This window comes from Acanthaster planci, linkage group LG07, assembly GCF_054643075.1.
Source record: "Acanthaster planci isolate LZ-2023a linkage group LG07, COTS_SCS, whole genome shotgun sequence".
NCBI lineage: Eukaryota > Metazoa > Echinodermata > Asteroidea > Valvatida > Acanthasteridae > Acanthaster > Acanthaster planci.
In genome coordinates this window covers 1559153-1581823 of record NC_141783.1, presented here as the reverse complement: position 1 = coordinate 1581823, position 22671 = coordinate 1559153, and the positions used below count along the sequence as shown (strand labels likewise).

At 42.1% G+C, this 22671-nt stretch overlaps 1 protein-coding gene across 2 annotated transcripts in view; it reads right to left on the bottom strand.

The window, feature by feature from the left end:
- Positions 1-22671, bottom strand: part of pdpk1 (3-phosphoinositide dependent protein kinase 1) — a 44800-nt gene that overhangs the window by 19085 nt on the left and 3044 nt on the right. The window contains exons 1-2 of one of the 2 annotated variants that reach the window (XM_022235757.2): positions 12159-12600; positions 3370-3729 (exon numbers count right to left, since the gene is read on the bottom strand). In XM_022235757.2, coding sequence (XP_022091449.1) covers positions 3370-3729; positions 12159-12395 — 597 coding nt within the window. In that variant the 5' untranslated portion in view covers positions 12396-12600. Of the gene's footprint in view, positions 1-3369; positions 3730-12158; positions 12601-22671 lie in introns of those variants that run through there. The other variant, XM_022235758.2, reaches the window with a different exon arrangement.

Below are 22671 nucleotides of genomic sequence, written 5' to 3'. Positions count from 1 at the left end.
TGTCATGCCTTGTAAATGGGTATGTCAACATAAATTCTTCTCCAAAAAATAAAATGCCCCATTCAATTTCAACGAGACATGAATGACACAAATATCTACAGGGTTCTAGACACATATAATGTAAAAAGCACACATTATTGCAAACGTACTGTTGATCTGGTGCCAAGCCCCAAACTGATAAACAACATTTTCCGCATAGCAATCATTGTGCAATCAACTTGTTTACTTCAACAGCCCAGTGGCCCACACTACCACGGCTATCACAATATTAGTTTTCAAATATTTATCATAATCAGCCAAAGTACCCATACTGCACATGTACAGCCTGTTGCCAAGGACAACTAGACAGCTGTCAGATATTTGTGTATTAAATGTGCATATGTCTCTCAGCACAGACATTGTAATGTAATAAGGTCATTCTATAAATTTGGGGTCCCATTTTTTTTCCGTCTGTTATGTCTGGCATGAGATTTTTCAGAGTTTAGAACTCACTGTGCAATTCCAAGATTGAATAAGTACATGTACATGTACAGCAAATGACCTGCCAAACAAATAACAATAGTTTGAAATCAATTTCTGTAATACAGTACATCCCTTGTCAAACATCTCAGATGGCATACATCTACATGTCAGAGGTGTCGGGGTGGAAAAATGTCACCCTTTGGACCCTAAATTTATAGAATGAGCCAAGAGCTGTGGTTAACAACATATGCACTTGGCACATAGACATCCGAAGCATTTTCCAGAAGATTTGCTTCGATTAATATCTTGTAGTTTACTTCATTTAGATGGATAATCGAATACTAGGCTTGATCTGTTCCGATAGAGATAATACAATGTAGTCCATCCATGAATGGACATCGGGGGTAGGGGGAGGGAACAAAGGGATTGCCTTCCAACCCCCCAGAAAAACCGAAAAAGACAAAATGGGAGAAAATGCAAAGAAAAATATCCCCTCCCCCCTAAAAAACCTGCCATTTCATTTGCTTTAGTAACGGTCCATTACATGCAGCCAAGCTAGTTCATTTATCTTTTGTTTGATATCGGATCAGGAATTACTCAGTTTCGTTCTTGTAGTCGTCATTACAGTACAGTAGTCGTCATTCGTGCCTCTTGAAGTTCAAAGAAAAATGGACATTTTCCACATTGGGCCATTAGTGGGGGGGGGAATCAAAGGTGACAAACTGGACTGCTATTTAGAATTCTGAGATTACATGAACTCGTCCGCACATTTAAGGCAAAATCAGGCAGAGAAAACAGATCTCAAGGGCACGGCCAGGGTGGAAAAAAGACACTGAATACACTTTAAGCATTCGGAAACTGTCACTGCACAAATCTTACGTGTGACCCAAACGGGATTAAAATTCTAATTTTTGAACAGACAAACAAAGCCCACGCAGTGTGTCTCAAAGCGACAAGGGACAAGGGAGTCCAAAGTGTTCAGTGTGAAAGTGCAGTAAAAGCCCACATCTTTTGGGGGGGTCTGGATCCATTGTTACAAAAATATTCCCCAAACCACTAAGACTAGTGTTTTCATCGAGACCAATTTAGTAATTTCACCTCAACGGGGTCTAACTTCTATTTTATTAAGAACAAACAAAACTGAGGCTACTTGTTTTCATTGGACAAGTGACCTGAGACGTCTAAAGTCCAAATCAAAAATCTCAATATTTTTGGGACTCAATCCAACCTGATATTCCTGCAAACAAAGGACAGAAACCTTCCACTCATATGTTTTGCCCAAGGTACTGGCGAGGACTGCCCGCTACTCAGTTGTGTTTTTCCCGGCCCCTCGGGAATTCAATGATGCCTTAATTGATCAGTTGTGCAGAGTTTTGCCAAGCCCACTCCGGAGGCCCGGGTTTCTGAGAATGGGGACGCTCGTGATCCGAGATTGCCCTGAATTATGATCGTTATGTGAAGACCGCAGTTGTGCTGTCTCGTTTTTATTGCTCAGGTAATATTGAGGGGCATGGGCTTGTTTTGTGAGACAAAGTCACGACCGGGCCTGACACATGATAAATGCAGGACGGAATCACAATAAAATTGGCAAGCCAATGGGGGGAAAACATCATTAACAAACTGCCGTACCGGTGTACAAATTAATCACACACATGACACTTAATTTTAAACAAACAAAAAAATCCAATTACAAACTTTGCCCAAATGACCCAAATTTGAAATGCGAAACCTGTTTTTACAGCGTCTGAAACTTTTACAGAACCTTACATGGAAAAAACATCTGCCAACAATGTAATTTAACAAGCATCAGATTCTTAGAAACATGATAACATCTGTAGGAAGTCTAATTTCACCCACGATAAGCTGTCGATCTCGTTTATCAATGGATTAAATACCGGGAGGTACCATACAGTACATGTTGCATTGGATGGTTTGAGCACACGGCCAGGCCAAAATGCCTGCTTACCTAAACTCCAACCTGTACAACACGGTGGCTTCAAGCTGAAATGTATCAACGGTGTCAAAGTTTTGCTCCATTTTAATTTATGCAGATACCAACCCATGAAACTCTTTTCTTCTCCTGGCAAATTTCACACATTACACGTACATGTACATGTAGGCCTACATGTACCTCTCTATCACAGAGAGATCTCTAATTTCTTAATTACAAAGTTTTAGTCGTTCTGCTTTGAATCTCAAAGTTTTTGCTTGAAGCCTCAAATCAAGACTGCTTTTTTCCTTCCAAAAACATTCCTGCTCTGAAAACGGCTTTTAGTACTATTTCTGTTGCCTGATGAACCAGTCAATGTCACCATTATTTGATTTCACTTTCTCCATTGATTAATTGAAAATCACTTGGTGAAAACACAGATTTCCACTGAGAAGGACCGGGGAATAGATATAAATGTCTTCCACAAGAAATCTCACAGAATACAAGCAGGAAAAAGTGATTTTTATGCTTTTTACGTACACTAACACTATCTTCCTCTGAGGAGCTCCAGCCAGACGACTAGAGCTTGTCTGCTTTTTATTTAAACTTGTGTCAAAAATAGCCTAAGGAAAGAACAGTCTGCCATTCAACTAACCAAGCCTGCAACTGGATGATTAATAAATTGAAAAGACCAAACGATAATCTTCAATGCACCAATACAGGCTTATAACCTTGAACATCGGTTGCCTGGAATTTGATATCGCATCTTCCTGTTCACCAGTGTTGACAGTTTAACCTTGTAAGGTTCAAGCTTGCCAGGAAAATGAAGAGCTTTCAACGAGGACAATTTTAGAGAGTGATGCATCAAAAACATTTATCTGTGTGCCTGTGCATTATTTTAAGGAAAGAAAGTGCACAAAATGAAAAACTAGATGGATTGAGGACAAGAATGTGAAAGACGATTAAAGATTCCTCACCTCTGAGTATGAACCCTCGCCCAAGATCTTGCCAAACTTGAAATCTTGCCGCTGCTTCTTCCTTGGGGCTGTTGTGGCCGACTGCCCTGACTGGTTCATGTCTTTGGCCCCGGGCGTCCCTGCTGAGGGCCGGCTCTGCAGGTACTCGGAGCTCGTGGAAGGGAGGGAGGACGAGGTGGGAGTGGCGGCGGCGGGCGAGGAGGAGGGCGACGCCGAGTCTCGCTGGCAACTGGTCCCCGCCGAGACGGTCCGACTGGCTGGCGGCTTGATGCATTGCGACTGTGAGCGCCCGTTGGTTGCTGACTGGTCACGTGACTCGCCCTCGCCACCTCTCATTGGCTTCCTCGCTTGCTCCTTAGACTGTCAAAAAAAGAAGTACTCTGGAGTCCGAGCACGGTACTCATAACCAAACAAGCCCACTGCGCGATTATGTTAAGAAGTGTGAAGGCCGAAGGCAGCCATACAACACTCCGGAGGATACAAAGAACTTAATATTCCCCTGGAGCCCAGGCAAAACAGCCCGAAATGACACAAACAAGAAAATTCCAAAAACACACATGGAAATGTCAATTACACAATTGCGGAAAATAACAGACCTAGATGCCACTCAGCACACAAATATTTATTTCTCAGACCTGAAGTTTGTCACCACCTCTTCATGGCTTTAAATAGCCGCTAAGCCTTTCAAATTTGATATCAGTGGAGATATAGAATTACACGCGTGTATAAAGACTACATGTACAGTGTATGTACGAGTAAATCTAATTCTGGCGGTTACTTTAGACCTTGAAAAACATTGTAAGAGGCACCTGGAAATGTTTGAGCTAATTACATGTACATTGTAGACTGAGTGAAAATATATGTGATTAAATGTACATGAACGCCAAACACATGGCTGCTTGAACCTGGAAGCAGATACTGTACATGTAACTTGTACTGTACCAATAAGATAATGTCTTGAGACGATGGGCCAATGGACCCTGCCTACATGTACATGTAACTACAGGAAATTCACCTAATAATCGACTTCATGTTACACAATCAGATACATGGAATTGGAGTGAATATATCGACAAAAAGTGCCCTAAATACACATTATGTACATGCACGAGTACAAAATCCATGCATGTATCAACCCTCTTGGCGAGCTGTTAATTTAAACAACTTAATTCCGGAGGTATGGCTTCAGGAATTTCCATGTACCCTGTAGAAGACACGGCCATGTGGTTAGAGGCGAACCACAGACCCTGTGTTCAGAGCCATATTCAGTTGGGAATACTGCACAACAGCTACTGCATTGTAAGATTACAGGTGAAACGTTAAGGTATACAGGTGTACACGTACATGTATATCTAATGTAGTCACTTTTGCAAATGGCTTAGTCACAAGGGATACTGTACAAGTTTACAGTGTACAGTCCACCTGCGTTCCCATCACACATTTTTTTTTTTTGTAAAAACAACCGCAGCCGAGTAAAAATAAAACGGATCAGATTGCCTGGTGAGTTGATGCCCCTGCTATGGTAGTTAGCCTACAGTCATTGAATTGGCTGAAAAATGGTCTCAGAAACTTTGGCCGTGTCAGAAACGGGCTTCCAGAGCTACGGCTAGGTTCATTGTCTGCGCATCTCCATGCATTTCCAATGGAGTGAATACCGAGACCTAGCTCTAGACAAGAGATTCAGATGCAGCCTTTGTGCAGAACTGAGGTAGTTTTACAGAGCCCCAATTAATCCAATAGGATTTGTCCCAGCACCACGCTGCAGAACTACTGTAAACAACACTGTAAAGTGTCTCGTGCAAAGAATGGTTCCCTGACCCCTCTGTGTGTACAGTGCCTACATGTACATGTACATGTATACAATGTACGTGCATCCACACATATTGTTATTATGCGACCCACTCTGTAAAAATGATTAAGCTGCCAGAGCCACTTTGGGAGTTTTTATTTGTATTGGAAAGAACAAATTGAGGTTTTTGTTTTGATGTACATGTACCACTCAGTTTGGCATCCTGATGAAAGTGGTTACTCCGTGGTGAAAAATGCTGTGGGTTCCTATTAATCTGCACTGTGCAAAATTATACTAAAGGACTTTTTACCGGTACCCCACAGTGGCTCTGGCGACTTAAGACTCATTTTCACAGAGTGGGTCACAGGTTTTGGTGGTGTGGCATCATGCACCTTTCCATAAGAGCAGTTGCCGCTTCTTTTATTGAAACGGTCAGAAACACGAGCGGGTTTTGTTGTCAGTAAAACCGGTTTTTGGTTGCGATGACGACACTGAGGAAATGCCGGCTGTGTTATGCCACCACTCAAGTGGCATGGCAGCCAACAATAAAGACACTAGACCGTGTTACATTTGTCCAGTCTGAAGACGTCCACAAGATACTTACACATGTACATGTACCTAGAGTGAGCATTCATTTGTTTTTGTGCAGTTAAGAAAACTTGGTGAAATACTCATTTCTCTGGAACTGGGCACACTATTTTCAACCCGATTTTTGTAAAAATGTTTCCTTGACTGTTTCTCTTTTACTTCAAATAACTCTAACCCAAGAACGCCTCCAAACTTCTTTTTCAGAGAAAGGGCAATGCCCCTGTGGACATGGGTACGTCCACAGAACGTCTTCCCTTCCTGCATCACGTGTACATTTTTGTTCACTAGTCCAAACTACAACTGTTGGTAGGTAAGGTACATGTACATACACGTACATGCTGACATATTGACAATGATGAATCTGAACAGTTGAATACCGCACTGCCCAATTTAACCACCATCTACCGAGAACATGCATGACCTCGGAGGTATCAAGAAAATGCTGAACCATGTGTTGTCATGTGAGCTACATGTAAATGTTTTCAAGTCTGTGTACGGTATATTTATGGGGGGTGGGAGATGGGAACAGTTTTTTTTTCCAAGTGTGTACATGTAGATAATTGCGCACAACCTGTCCACATTACGCCAACTGATGAAAAACTTCCTCGTGTTTTGATCCCGACAAAGGGGGAAGGATCCTCTAAATCATCCACTGATTGAAAAAAAATAAATTCTCAGAGCAGGGTAGGGATTGTTTTCCAGCTTTTGTCTCGGGCGATTTTTTTGGGGGGGGGGGTCCAGACTTAAGGAGGAAAAAATTCATTAAATAGACAGTGGGGTTGCAAGAAAACAATACCTGGAAGTGATCCGTTAATGAAGCGATTTAAACAAAATATGAACCACAACACTGAGTGTCTGTCCAAAACATCAATTTACCTTTACTTCCAGTTCATTTTTTTCATTATCTCTGGTGGCTGTCTTGGGAACAAACCTCGCGTGAGAAAATACGGCCTAGTTTCTAAAACAGGGATGCATGGATCTCTCCAATTAACACAGCAAGATACCAGAAGATGCAATAAAACATTCTCCCCCAACCCTCCCTAATCCTATGAAATCCAACAGGTTTTTGAGGACTCAAGAGGACTGATAAAGGACTATCTACAAAATGGACATGTAAGGTATCTCCTCGTACACACATCATTGGTATTAGATAGGTGAACACTGTACATACTGTACATGTACATGGAAATGTGAGCATACAGTACCTGTATGCCCCATACATGTACTACATGAACAAGAGTTTACTTGATACCCAAGCTAAAATACAATTTGTCCAATACCCAGGCTGAAAGATTTGGAAGAAATCAAACAAATTCTTGGTAAAACACTTCTAGTATCGCACAGTGCACGACCAGGGAAATCTGTGGTGGCATGAGAGTTTATTCTTGAGGACGAACTGAAGTCCTTGAAATATGATCCATGTTTTAGTACTCACTAGTAGGGTCTCTTTGAGTGGAAAAAGCCTCTGAGAGTTTGAGGCTAATGGTCACTCCTTGTCGTTTCATAATTCAAACTGCAATTATCAAGGAAATAGTGCTTCCATCATTTCAAAAACGGCATAGACGGAGCAGATGGAAGATTTGACCCACAGCATTTTGCGGGTGCTACTGATGCCGAGTATTTGCCAAAGATTTTCGTTCCGCTGCCAAGAACACAGTATAGCAGTTTTCCTGTTGCTAGGAAGCTGCAGCGAGCATAATAGTCCCACTGGGACGCTTGAAAATTGACAATGTTCTTTCCCCGTAGGGACTCGTCCAATTCCATGAGCTACTTCGGGATTGCTTAGAAAGAATATCCTGCTCCAAGGGGTAAGATCCATCAGCCTTTTTTTTTTTTAAAGCCTTCCCCAGCAACTGCCTCTGATGGTGAAACCTTAAAAGTTTGAGTAGTCAACTGGAGGGCCACAACTGACAGCGAAAAAAACATCCCTCACGGGTCGCTGGTGATGTGGGGGAAGTTTTTGATGTCATTGTTTTTCACCAGGTGTATTTGGAATCAAGGAAACGGATCGTTAGCTATTTGGCCGGGGGCTTAATTGACGCAAATTTGTTACTTCTCCATAATTTGATCCTGTTTTCCACAGAGTGGTCACCATTTCGCTGGCACCAGCAGGTACTGTCCTTGGACTAAGGGGGGAGTGGGTAACCCCATATGGCAAAACAAATTTGGGTACTTTGGTACTGTCAATAGACAAACAACTCTACCTGATGTACATGTACATGAATATTGTACATGTATATCGAGATACAAAAAACAGCTGCTTACATTAAAAAACACCGAATGGCAGGAGCTGGTCGATACAGTAGGTCTTGTGTTGCGCCCCCACAGTCAACCTGACTACATGATGTACATGTAGTCTACTCGACAGAGGAGGCGGGAACACAGACCTATGTTTGATACAACTTTGAGCAAATGCACAAGATGTGTAGGCGTGCACATGCACCTTTGGCACGAGCTTACCATTCTACGAGCACCTGTCTAGTGCAGAACTGTGCATGTGCACGATCAAAGCAAAGCTCTGCAAAGTCTGTAAATGCGGGTATACATCTTCCCGTTACATGTACCGTAGTTTGCTGCAAGCAAAAATGGACGTGCAAATTAAAGTAAACATTGGGAAAGCACTGCTTACACAGTGTACATATTTGTGATCAAACATTGCAGCACAACAGCAGAATTTGTGGTATTTGCAGATGTAAGCGTGTGTTTTGAATTGACAATGAGCAATTCTTGCCACAGGGGCCATAGCAGAACATGTACAAGTATACGTGTACTGAACAGTGAGTTAGTAAACATGTAGGCCTACATGTCACGCATACGTGTACAAATACACTGCGCGTCCATCATAATTTGCTGTAGCGCCAATCTACGGTGGGCAGGTGCCAACACTACCGTAGATACGGTAATTACCCTCGTTTAACTGGACGTGCTACCCGCAGTCATCCCGAGGACCTGGTGAGTAGCGCTGTAAACAACAGAGTTCGGTGTAAGAGCTCGCCGGCCACAGAATTTAATTAGTCTGTCCTCTACCTCGTGGAATCGCGCCACAATTAGATTGGGCCGTTAAATAAGGCTTGATTAATCTTTCAGGTGACAGTAAATCGGTTATGTTATTTACCTCTCTAAGCTGTGTTGACCACAAGTTTAAAGTCCTTTTCATACAAAGTTAGTCTTGCAGTTTGTTTTAAGCTTGTTTTCTCAAAGGGTGTTTTGGGGTGAGACATGTACAGTGTACATGTACAAGAGTGTGCATGCCAACCAGCTCACACTGCTAGCCTCATACAATTGTAACATGTACTGGTACAAGTACATTGCCAAAAAGACTATACAAACTGCTTGACCTGGTTAGCTCACCTCCTTTCAGGTCAACTAATAGGCTCCATTCAACTTAACAGGTTCCATGCAGGTTAACTAACCTCCTTTAGATTAACAAACCTGCTTTCACGTTAACTAACTTCCTTTAAGGTTAACTAACAGGTTCCATTCAGGTTAACAGGTTCAATGTAGGTTGACTAACCTCCTTTCAGGTTAACTGACGTCCTTTCAGGTGAACTAATGTCCTTTCAGCTTAACTAACGTCCTTTCAGCTTAACTAACCTCCTTTCAGGTTACCTAACCTCCTTAGATTTACACCTTAGCAATTTGGGGTGTATATTCATATGTAAAGGTACACTTATCACCATCATTGTTCATGTTGTCTGGAGTGATTTTATTGTGTTAGCACCCTTCTCATTACAGGAATCATCCAGTTTCTTTTCCAATCATTTTTATGAGCCTACAAAACGTACCCTTTTCTTTCAACCACCTCACCAACAGAGAAAATACACAGGAAAATGATGATGCCCAGTTACATTGACACATGTACATGTAGCTACATGTACTTAAAAGTGCACACAGGTTGGTAAGCCCAGATTTTTATTCATTGGATTACGAACACGAAGGTAAGGGGACTGAAAATAAAATAAAATAAAACTCTAAAGTTCCATTCTTCCCCAACAATTAACTTGTCCAGGGTCAGAGGAGAAAAAAATAATTCAGTCCATTTTTTTTTCAAAACACTTAAAAAAAGGGCGGGAAAATTAATGTCAATTTTGTCCTTTGTTTTTCTAAAATTGCAATATTCGGCGGTTTGTAATCCTACAAATAAAACATGTTGGCCTGAGCCCTGTGGCATAAAAATACCCGGTAAGTGTACAACAGACCCCAGTCCTCAGACAGGTGAAGGACAACATGAGAGCTGTCAAGGCTAATCACAGGACATGTTTGTCATCAATGTGGTGTAGTAGCTGACAACATGTTTATGTAAATACCAGCTACATGTACATCCAATTTCTACACACAAATTGTCCGTCATGTACATTTACAGCAATTAGCCATGTGTGTTTGCCTGCATAATAATAGCGACAATGTGTTCTATTTCACTGAGCTGAGGAGAAAAACAAGTCAAGTTAACAATCCCGGCAACTTGCAGACAGCTACATGTAGTGCTCAATTTACAGCATTAGTTCCTGAGTGTAGCTTGTTTTGAAATAGCGTGTCATATACCAACTCCTACCTGTGTACACGGTAGGCAGAGTGGTAAACGGAACTACAATGATTGAATCATGCCCTCTGAGAATTTCACGTAATTCCAATAACATCCAGATCACTCAACTGTCGAAATGTTTGGCGTAAACATCAGGTTCCCCCGGATTAAAGACACACACTGAGAAAATCTCTTGAAAGTTGAGTTCCAGCCGTATGTGGGTACAGCACCAATGTGTTTAGCACCAGTGCCGTGCTCTGAGCACGCACAGTTGGCGCAAGAACAGTGCACCTATCAGGCTGCAATGAAAAAAAACTTGAGCATTTTACAAACCATCAGGATATCAGTCAAGACTAAGATTCACTGCCTGAACACTGTACAACAAGTGAACTGTTAACAATATTAATAACAATTTATTCATTTATAAAGCACAAATTTCGTATAGTATGTTCAAATGCACTGTACAATGAAGACATTAAGTGTGGAATAATGAATACATTTAAATATGGTTGAGCCGATGGCATACAAGGGCGCCTCGGGCAGCCGCCAAACCACCCACATTCACCAACATCAGTAAAGGGGAGACAGTAAGAAGCAGTTACAATTTTTAGAGGTGGGAGGAAAACCCCAGAGGAACAGACTGTGTAAAACCCATGGAGTCAGGTAGGGACTGAAAACCCAATCCACTTATGGACTGGGCCGGGAATCCAACCCGGGACCACAGAGGTGGAAGGCGAGGAAAGAACTACCGGTACCTTGCCAACCCGACTTCCCAAGGGCATACATGTACAGTACACTTGTGAGTATTCAAGTGTACAGCTCTTTCCTCCACAGACATGCACACTTGCTACACTGTACCAGTGAACGGTCAAATTTAGACAAGGTCAGCATCTGCAGAAAATTAGACAACCGAGCAAACAAAACAAACAGCATTTTATAGGATCGGACAGCCCAAAGCATTTTTTTTAATGACTTCTGAAAAAAACAACGACCAACAGATGTTTATCGTCATAAACAAAACTCCAAATGGCATTGAAATTTTGTTGGGTAACACTATTTGTAAGAACCAGGGTTTCCCCTGCCTATTAAAGGGTGAGGGGCCCACCTCACTGATTTAAGTGACCACCTCAAGCTTTTCAGTTGGGCTTAGCCACCTCGCACTTAAAATAGACAAAGATGTGAAGAAAAAGCAAAATAACTTGGATAGTTTGAAACCGATCAATTTGAAATTGTTCAGAGTGGGAAAAGAGGGAGACAAAATAAAAGACCGATTTATTTCAGAGGGGAAATTTGGAATAAATGTCCTATTACACTACATATATACAATTTATTTTAGGCCTTTTTGAAAGCTCTCGCTTTTGTTTTAGGCACTAGAATTTGGGCAACATTCATCTGACCACCTCACACACATTTGTACCCCGGGGGAAACCCTGGTAAGGACGTTGCTATTCAGAACAAAAGAACTTCAGTATTTAAACAATGACACTGTATACGCAGATACTTTTGGCCATATTTTGAATCTAACGGTTTACAGTGAAGTACTGCAATTAATGAATTCACATACTGTACATGTGTGTTCTTCTGAAGCATCTTGTTCATGTGCATACAGGCACCAAATGAAAAATAAACAAAAAAATCTCCCTGTATACATGCACAAATGCCCAACAAAGAAAAATTTACATAGCAACATTTGCAAAAACAAATACAAAATGGCATTTCCATTGTAAATTCTTGCCTGTGAAAGTACATGTAAATCTCATTCATTTCCTTGACAAACATGGAAGAAAATCTCATACAGCTGCAAATTCTCCTGTGGAAAATACTCGAGGAGTCTGTAAATTTGTTAAGACAAACAACCCAGCTGACAAAGCACCATGATGCATCTAGTACCTTCTTTGTTTTACTGGTCCACCTCCTTAGAGCCACAGCCAACATCCTGGCAAACCTCAACACGGCAAGTCGACTCTTCTTGCTGTTGGCGCTGCTACAAAGTCCGTTGTTTACGGCTGCAAGCTCTGAGTGACCACACAAACAGCTGGGGGAGCCAGTGCAGACCAGCTGGGCGCTGGGGCTTTGCGGGGCGCCGGCAGGCTCAACGGCTCTTTGCAGGCTGTCAACGGAGCTCATGGAGTCATGAATCACAGCCCAGAGAAAAAAATATTGTAACTGGGTTCCCAATTTTCCCTTGATAGGTACCACCCTCCAGACGAAAAAAAAAAAAGAAAAAATTCAGTCACCCTTCTGTTCCAGACCTCCAATAGGCTCCAGCTGATCGGCGAATGATATACAGTGTTGAGTCAGCTCCACATGCACTACGAATGTGAGCCGAGGCGGGCTTGTTTACAACAAAATCGAGCTGCAATCTCATTGGGAAGATCCATTATTCCGGAAGGGGGGAAGGATGTACCTCAGTGCTGGGATTTCTCATGTGGGTGGCTGTTTCACAACAGTTTTGTTTCTGTGATTATCGAATGTCGATTGGGAGAAAAAAATGCAGAGGCATACTGTACATTGTACACGTACCAACCAGGAGGTGTACGAGTACATGTTGTGCGAGTACATCTGGGTCCTGCACCATCAGGCTTGGGGGGCCTAGGTGTCCCTATTACTGCATAATGGAGCGCAGGTGACTGTTTTCATAACAGCACTGTTATTTTGCCAGTGAGGTTAAGAAATATGATGAAATTTCTCCTCAATACACGCCGCCCCGTAATCAAAACATGTTATGTACGGCACATGCTGAGATAATGGGTATCACATGGAAAAATATGGACATTGAGCTCGGGTTCAATATTTTCCAGGTAAATTCTTTTGTGCTTTTTACTTTTAAGGTTCAAGAACAAGGACAGTAGCTGTACATGTACAAACCTGTATAGGTAAAGTACATGTACATGTGTGTACATGTGTGTACATGTGTACAATAATATGCATGCTATCAATATTTTGTACTAATAATGGCATTTGACAGATTAAGAGGTCTCAGAGGAGGTCTGGATCCATATTTTGCGCAACTTACAATGTACTCTTCCTTCTGATTTCTATTATAAGAAATTATTCTATTATAAGAAATTACTCATACATGAATGAGCGACATTTCTTGTTGGCTATATGCACATGCATATCAAAATTTCCAGGCTTTTCCTGATGCATGAGGGCTCTCTACCGAGATGCTAATGCAACAGGACACCGTTCATTACAAGGAGTTTCCTGAACCCAAAATTTGCTACACCGAAAATATTTTTGAAAATCATTTCACTTTGTTTTACTGGCCTACCATCCCACACTTCAAGAACAAAACACCAATGACAAGAAAATTTAAGGCAGCAAACAAACTTTTGGTGCTGGAATGACTGCAATTTCTTCCTGGAATGACATCATACTTTTGCTCATGAATACACCAATCTATACAATCAGCATAAAACAAAAATGCTTGAAAGTTCTCCTTCAAATGGCAAAACGATAATTGAAAATAGGGATGAATGGAACACAGTTGTGTATATTCAAGGATTTCATATAGAATTACGGTACATGCATGTACTTGTACATGCACACTTCACAGACCCTTTAAAAACAAATGAAGGTATCCCGGACCTGCAAAGAACCCGGCGGGCCCGGGCCCTTAAACACGGTCCGACCTTGCAGGGCACCAGCAACACTGCATGTCTGGGGGATCATTGGCGCTTCTCCCACTACTGCCTCCATGCTTGACCGAGACCACTTTTACTGTCTTTTCTGTCGCTAGTCGTCTCGTCTTTTTGCCTTTTTGTTGTCTGCAAGCTCTCACGCATCCTTGTTACCACTGTCTGAGTTTAATTTGCTTCTCTAACGTATTATGCTTTCCCGTATTAGGTAATGGCATTAAGGGCACCAGACTGCCGTATACGCCATTTAACCTATAACAAGGTACATGTAGGTAGATAGTCAGGGCATTTATTTGAAGATAACTAGAAAGTGTAGTGATACGGAAGATTATTGAACTCACGTGGTGATGATGTCATGGGAAGACAAGTCATGTGACATTAAGGGTCCATTGTTTCAAGCCCTGTATCACCAAAAGTAGTGTACACATTCCGTCAATTTGAAACTTTGCAGATAACAAGACAAGGAAGTGTTCTTGACGAAAATTTACTTGATGTGATGACGGTCATAGATGAGGAGTCACATTACATTACACATGCACTCTTTAAAGCATGTTATTTCCTGAAGCGCACACATGTACCTGATTGGGTTGAAACCTTGGACTCAAATGGTCAAGATGATATGATTACGTCATCAGGTGCAGTAAATTGGTTGTTCAAATTAACAAAGGAATGCAAAAAAGCCCTCTATTCTGTTGGCCAACGGACAGATGAGCTCTGGTTACATGTACATGTACTTCAAGCAACAGCATACCACTCAGAGAGCATTTATTGAGTACAGTCCCTCTCTTTACATGTATTTTCAGGTTTCCCATTAAATTACAGAACAATACATGAACACACCGATGATGTTAACACATGCGAGGCAGCACATGTGCCGCTGAGTAACGCTACAGTATCACATCCTCTCCGAGTACCGCCGAATGGAATAGCTTTGTTTTTTCCCTCAACTGAGCTTCAGTGGGACAATGAGTCAGCCTCACTCAAGCAGTGCCCAGAAAATTCACAACCAAACAAGATCGAGTTGCAACCACAAACTTTCACACACACAGTCATACCATGTACATGTACAGTCTTGGGTGTAAGATACTGATAAGTCCTCAGTGGGGCGATGTTTCAGCAGTGGGTGCGCGCCGGTCATTGCACTATACAATGACTCACCAAAGGGAACACTCTCTACACACAGAGCCAGTTGGTGTACATGTATATGTATGTGTGAGCAGTACCACTGGGCATGAAACGCCCTCTCAGGGTGGTACATGTAGGTTTGTGAACCAAATAAAACGCAATGTCTTGGAACCATGACTAGTACAAACATGTACAGTGCAGTGCACATCCATGTACATGTACTGGGTACACGGTCAAACTTCATTAATACAAGCATTGTTAATACAAGATTCTGCTTATAACAAGAACATTTTGAGGTCCCAATCCTTTGTTTTTCAATGGTTTCATTTCTGATAATACAAGATTCCTGTTATAACGAGGTTATTTGCCGAGTCCGAAAGACCTCTTATTAGCGAGGTTCAACTGTAATTCCTTAACAAATGTGTACATGTGCATGCATGTAAGTGCCATGTGGGAAAACTGTGGGAAAACTGTGGGAAAACTGGTACCCTATGCACAGGACATTATTATTCATTACATGTACATGTATTACTGGGTTGTTTTTTTTTAATGTACGGTATCACGTTGGCCTACTGTACATGTACATGTACATGTATGTGCATGTACTGATCTACAAAATCTACATACATGTACATGTACATGTATGTACTGATGTGAATACATTGTATCACTCAAGTGGTGGCTATCAATCCAAATTGGGCCTACATGTACATGTACATGGGTAATTTCAGAAATTAGGGGTCCAGAAGTGTGACATTTTCGTGTCCCTGTTACATCTGACCTTGGTTATTTGACATGGAAATAGAATTGATTTCAAAAGTGTTACTATTTGTTTGGCAGGTAAAAGGCATTAATTAATTAATGTATCACTCTTGGAAATTAGAAAATGTGTCCTGAACTTATAAAAATCATACGACAGATGTGACAGGGACACATGTAAACTGGTCATGCAAGAACAAATGAAATATGTACATGTACCTGTGCATGTTTTACGCACTGTGGTTCCTGTGAAGACAAAGCGGGTCATTTCCAATGGCGCATTCATAAATACCAAATTTCAAACCCATCTGAGAGCAACAATTGTGCAGCTGGCCAATTTCTATCAGACTGAAATGACCAGGTCTAATGACCAGGTAAACAACCTGCCTCGGGCGATGTGAATGACGCAATAATTCCCCTGACAAGCCAGGAAAAACAATCTCGATGATGAAACCCTGCATGGCCAGCAGAACAAAGCAAAACCAAACAACGTAACCCGGGCTGTGGCACAAGGGGCTGGGTAAGCCATTCCAGGGGCGGACGTCAACAAGATTCGCTGCAACACTATCCCCGAAGCGGCAGATGTAATTTCACATTTGCCAGCACGCACACACACAACAACGTTCGGAAACTTCTCACTTGCAGTTGTGCTGCAGGAAAACGTCATACAATATCCCCCCTCCAACCACTTTTAGAAGAGGGACCCATTCAGGTGATGGACAGAGGGGATGGAACCTAAGAGCGTTATTTTGATGCTGTGGTGCGCACCTCAACCCTCCAATTTTATCCCAACAAACAATACCACTTGAAACTGAGCCTGGACATTTCCAAATACGATCCCCAATGGAATAAACATCTATACAGACTGCTCACCTAATCCACGATATCCGTAGCATTAACGCACCAATTATTTTCGACAGCATTTACAAAATTTAATAAATGTATTAATATAGTTACACTATAATTTAAAAATACCTGGTATTTAATGGTACAGGCCGTTACAATAGCATGTAAAGATACTGTAAGCCAACTGAATGAGATTGACTCAAATAATTCAGGTATTCGGGTTAAATTTATAAATACCTCAGACGGTCTCCCTTTTCAACAACGTGCAGTTTGACCGTGTATTAACATTTGATAACGCCCGCTGAGAAGTGATAATGCCCGCTGCGTAAATCAAGCGCTGGCAGCTGGATACAAGACAGTTTAATCGATTCTGATTGGTCAAGAGTCTTTGTGCGTGCGGCCCCGCCAAGCGTGCGCCAAGTGGACAATTTGGAAAAGGAATATTCCATAAAATGGATGGGGGTGTTCGGGAAACTGAAAGTAAAATTCTTGAACAAAATTGCTGGAAATCCATCATAATGACTTCTTTTGACTCTCTGACTAAAAGGTATCAATGAATGGGAATAAATATCAGTCTAGAGTATTACCATATATGGGCATAGTGACCTCTCCCCACATTTTTGTCCAAATTCAACTTTAAATACTCCAGTTGGCAAAGACGACTTGTAAATCCTGTCGGTACAAATGGGTTTTAGAACTTCTAACTTATGTTTGTTGTCAGGCTCTTTGCACAGCCAATCAAATTTTTGCAAGTGAAATTTTTCGTTAGTGTTTTTGTTCCATATGCTACAACGTTCAAGAAAAGCCCCCCCCCCGACATTGAAACACCCACACAATCCATTCTAGGCTGCTAGAACAAGCCTCATGATTGGTCAGATTGTGCGAGATTTGTGATGGTATAGGCCGTCCAAATACGGTAATGCTCCAGACTGAATGTGCTTGGTTGGTCTTAAACTAACGTTTAAGATCGGCTCAGGTGACTGAACGCTGCTAATGCCCTCGCCTGCAGCTTGGGCATTAGTCGCATCCATTCTCCTCAGCTGGTCTTAACCACTTCATGCCGGGCCCATTTGATTCTGCTGGGCCGGGTGATTTTTCTAATTTTCAGTTTTCAAAATTCTGTTAAAAATTCATAACTTCATTTACTAGACATTTACACCCACACCAATGACTGTCTGGTGGCTACTCTAACCTGACAGACATCTATTGACGCCCGAGTATTTCAGCCAGACCTGCCACCTTGTAAAATGAGCCCAGATTGTGCGGTGTTACATAATTTTCTTTTGTTCCCGGAACCGGCACAGTGTGCTGCTGGCGTCTTTTCAATAGGGGCCAGATTAGCGTGCAGCGGTATTGTATTGCTCATCACTGAAGTGCTTTTGTCCCCGGTTGTAATCTGCTTGTGCTGAATGCTACAAACAGTGGTATGATATGACAGATTTCCTCCGCTATTGACAACTGAAAAAAGCGTGGCAACTCCCAGCAGCTGGGTCTTTTGTTCCAAGTCCGGTCTTTTGTTACAAGGCCCAACTCTTTCGTCCGGTTTTGGGCAGCCCGGCATTAGGTTTAAAAAAAAAACCAACCCTAAACTGGGTCCCCGGCAGCAAGTGGTTAAACACATGTTTAAGACCTGCCAAGCACATACATGTATTTATTCCCTTCATCTAATACAGGAAGCACGCAGACACTGCAAAAACTGTAAGTGCATATGGCAGATCAAAAAAATACTTCTTGACCTTGAAATCTTTTCCTCTTAAGTCAACTTATCCATCACCATTTGACAAAAACACATGTTGGTACTATACATGTACATGTATGTACATATTGGGAGGGGTAGTTATGAAAATGGCAGTTACTTGATACATGTAAACGTGTACATGTACATGTACTTGCAACAAGCTGACCAACAACATTGCCATCAGCTGCTCAGCTAACATGTTTATGCATATAAACATGATACATAATTTCCATGTAAACATGTGCAATGTACTCTGGGTTCTAGCAGTTGGTTGTCGGTGCTGTCTAAATTTCACGAACTACCGGGTACTGTATTAGCCACATGTATAATCCTCAACAGGTGGTCCGAAAAAAACTTGTATGCTGGTGCGTAGTACGAATATTAAGCTGAGGCTTTGGACGATGTTTATGATTTGCAAGCTGGAAACCAGGAACTGACGGGGTAACTGAGCGGCTCTCATTGGAGGTGGCTGACGGCCGCTCCCTGAACCTCTGATGTCTGTCTGTGGGGACAGACCGCGTGCAGAACTGGAATTAGACCATTGTCCATGTACGTTGCAGCAAATACATCGTACGCAGACCCCTCCCTGAGGGTCCTCTGAGTCATTGGAGGTTGCAGGAAAAAAATATCCTACATAGGCCTATATTGTACAAATGGACATTTAGCCATATTTGGAAATTACTAGAAAAAGCCAGTCTTTTTTTATCCACAGGTGCACACATCACATGAAATGGCACTTAAATCGTTTTTGGTCAAGTCCAGCAAATGTGTGAATACTGTATGTACTAGCAGAATGTCCCCGCTCTGTTTGATGTTCATTTATACTGCAGGGAGGTTTAGATGCACGTACCGGTATTAAGCAAATGTGAACACGAACGTCAAATGCCTGTTTGAATGTTCAGATGCGCGTTCCGCACAAAATGTACATCTTCCGATGAACGCTCGAATAAAAGAACACATCTGGTAAATCTCTCAAAAGAAGTGTAATCGGTCATCATAAACCAAGCATGAAAAAATCCCAATTGCATAGCCTTTTGCACTTTCTAAAGATGTCCATTTCATATCAGTGAATGTTCAATGTGCACACAATTTTAAACCTTCCGAAAAAGTTGCAGTTTCTCACGTTTGATCCAACATGAATTTCCCATGTTTCACATATTGGACGTCCCTGCAAACTACCCCTATGTGAGAGACGATACGCACGAAGCAAAGATGTCAGCAGGAGTCCACACTTTTTTCGCGTTTACGTAGAACATGCAACTAAACCTCTCTAATGTAAAGTGTAAGTTTACACGTCCTTTCCCAACTGCCTTTTTAGATGCCCATAGGGGTGCGCCGTAACAGACGTGAAACTTCAAGAGGGCACCGGGGGAGGGGGGGGAGAAGGAAGAAGGGGAGGTGAACAAGTATTTTTGATAGGAAAGCAAATAAACTGCAATTCTTGTTTTTGCTCATTCCAAGCTTTAGCCTGGGAGGGGGCAGGGAAGCACCAGAGGCATGGGTATCTGCCCCTTAATCCCCCTTGAGTAGAACCACCCCCAAACATCATCGGTTGAAAAGAGCCATGTTGGTCCGAAGTGTTCGCTTTGTTGGTAGCGACCTGCCCGTAACGCGCTTTTCATACCGCAGTCGTTTTCTGAACCAGCGAACGAAGTGCAGTGCCTACCATTGGAACCTCCGTTGGTCGGAGGTGTGCGACCTCTCTCTTGGTCCAGCTCAGGGTTCACAGTTTTGCCACTGTAAGGATTTTGTGCATAACTGAGCAATTTCATAATAAATCTGTTATTTTGAGCTGTGCCAGTACATTGCACGTTCATGTACACATATTTGTACACAAAAACGTATCCAACCTGCTGAACTGTGAAAATTGCTACCAAAGGCATTAAAGACACATCCATGCAAGTTTTAAAACATAATGTACCCCTATAAGTTACATGTAGTTCTGCCAATTCACTGTTCCCACAATGTGCAGTAACCGATTCCTGTATATAAACATCCATGTACATGTACCTCTACATACTGTCCACATAAACATTGTGTTTATATTCACTGGCTTAGTAGCACCAAACGAGGGCTCCCTGTCTCATCAACAGGCCTGGCTGACCTGACCTTTCTGCCAGCACCACCAGTTCCCAGGAGGCACTGGGAATATACTTCATGTCTAAAGAATGCCAGACAAAGAATAAACAAGAAGTCGGCATACAAAAACCAGCACACTAAAAAAAAAAGGCAGTTAAGCTTCATGCACATGTACACGTACATAACAAATACATGTGCAAACATGGTACAAATGATACAGATATTCTACGGTACATTGTATGTGTATACACATAAACAACGGTCACCCTTTCACATGCACCATTGACACTGAGACCGTGGAAGCAAATTTCCATTTAAAAAGTGGTACTCATCAACAGGTGGCGATTAACAGACAAAACAAAATCATCCAATGCACCGAGCCCGTACAGCCCCAGGTAATGTGTATTGCAGATGTACATGCACAGTACAGTCGGTAAACAACCCAACACCACTGATGTACGTGTACACTGAACATTCTTGTATGGTCACATCGTGTACCTACACTTTCACATACATATCGAACCTTTCAAGCCAACATGAATCCTCAAATATTTCCATAGCAACATGGCAGAGATGAGGTTCTGGGCATTTCATATCCAACCAGCAAATGCTAGCCCTGCAATGCACAGTACTGCATAATACATTTGTACATGTACTGTACATGTATGTATCTCTGTACACGTATACATGTACATTTGTATTGTCGCGGGTTCGCCGTCGAAACTGGCAAATTAAAGGGCAGTCACACAGATCTATACTTCACAGCTGGTTTAATTCCGGGCACAGATCCGAACGGTCCAAGGTCAGAACACGAACTCTCTATCTACAATCTAACGTGGCTATTTATACAGGTTGGGCTTGTTTTTACAGAGAATTAAGAACAAAACATTCCATCATAGCATTTACTAATAAGTCACGTAAGGTGGAACAAAACAGCGTGCCGCTTAGCGAACATTAGTGCCTCACGCTCACCGCAAGAGGGCGCTAGCGCGACCAAGCAAGCAAGTACGCGCTGTTTACATGCAGTTCTGATAGCGCGCACGCGCCGCAGCGATAAATCAGCTGTGCACTGTCAATGCACTCTGAAATGGCGAAGACGCGATGCAAGCGAACTAATAATCGCAGAGCGCGCTGTCAGGTAATAATACCAGAAATAACCAATAATCATTAACTAATAATCAATCAACAGTTCATGTTGAGTAATTTCACAACAGTATTAAAGTGTCTAGTACTGTTCTGTATATCTGGTCTTCCAATGGATACATACACATGTACATGTACATGTGTGTACTGTACATGTAAGTAAAGGGTTTACGCTCAAACATCAGAGAGTGAAGCTACATGTACATGTCTGTACACAATTTACATGACAGGAACACACCTTTGGCTTGTGGAATGCACAGGGCTGGAGAAGAAAGATCACCTGTACATCATGCATGTTTACAAAACCGCATGAAAATTTGTACAGTAACGTGAAGCTGACTTACTGGATGAGGACCACCACATCCACAGATGTACTTGAAGGCTGTAAACCTTCAGATTGTGTGCACAGTGCCGTGAAATGGGAAATTTCAAATCTTCAGAAGACTGTCACCAACCAACTGGCGAGACAGTGCAGAAGTACATTGACCGGTACCACAGACCCCTTGTCTTTCATGTTTTGGTCACAAATTGCGTAATGCACTCGTGAAGATACGGGTAGAGATCTACGTGTGGTGGACATCCCTCTACCAGACACTGATTTCTGACCTCACCGGGTTGTGACCGCACCCAAAACCCCTGCCGTGCTGCAGTTACCCGAGCGTGCACAGTCATCCTACCAATCAGCTGACTAAGTTTGACCGATATGATTACTGGCCTGATATGGCACAAACATCCACCTGCAGTCAGGCCAGCCTACGTTACAAAATACACGCACATGTGGGTCAATTTATTTTTGTTGGGGGGGGGCCAACTAAAATGCATCCCACATATTGTTGAAAGGAATTCAATCTCATTGTTTTTCACAAGAGCGCCCAGTGAGAGATAAGATATCTAGGCTGGCACGAAATCTGGTCTCATTCTTTATACAAGCTGGAACATGTTGACAAACATTTGCCATATGAACAAGGAGCTCGATTTTCCAGAAGCCTAAATTTTAAACCTAAAGACAAACAAACTGCTTACCACTTTAATAATTTGTGTGTCAACTTCGTTTTTCTGTTCGATAAGAAAT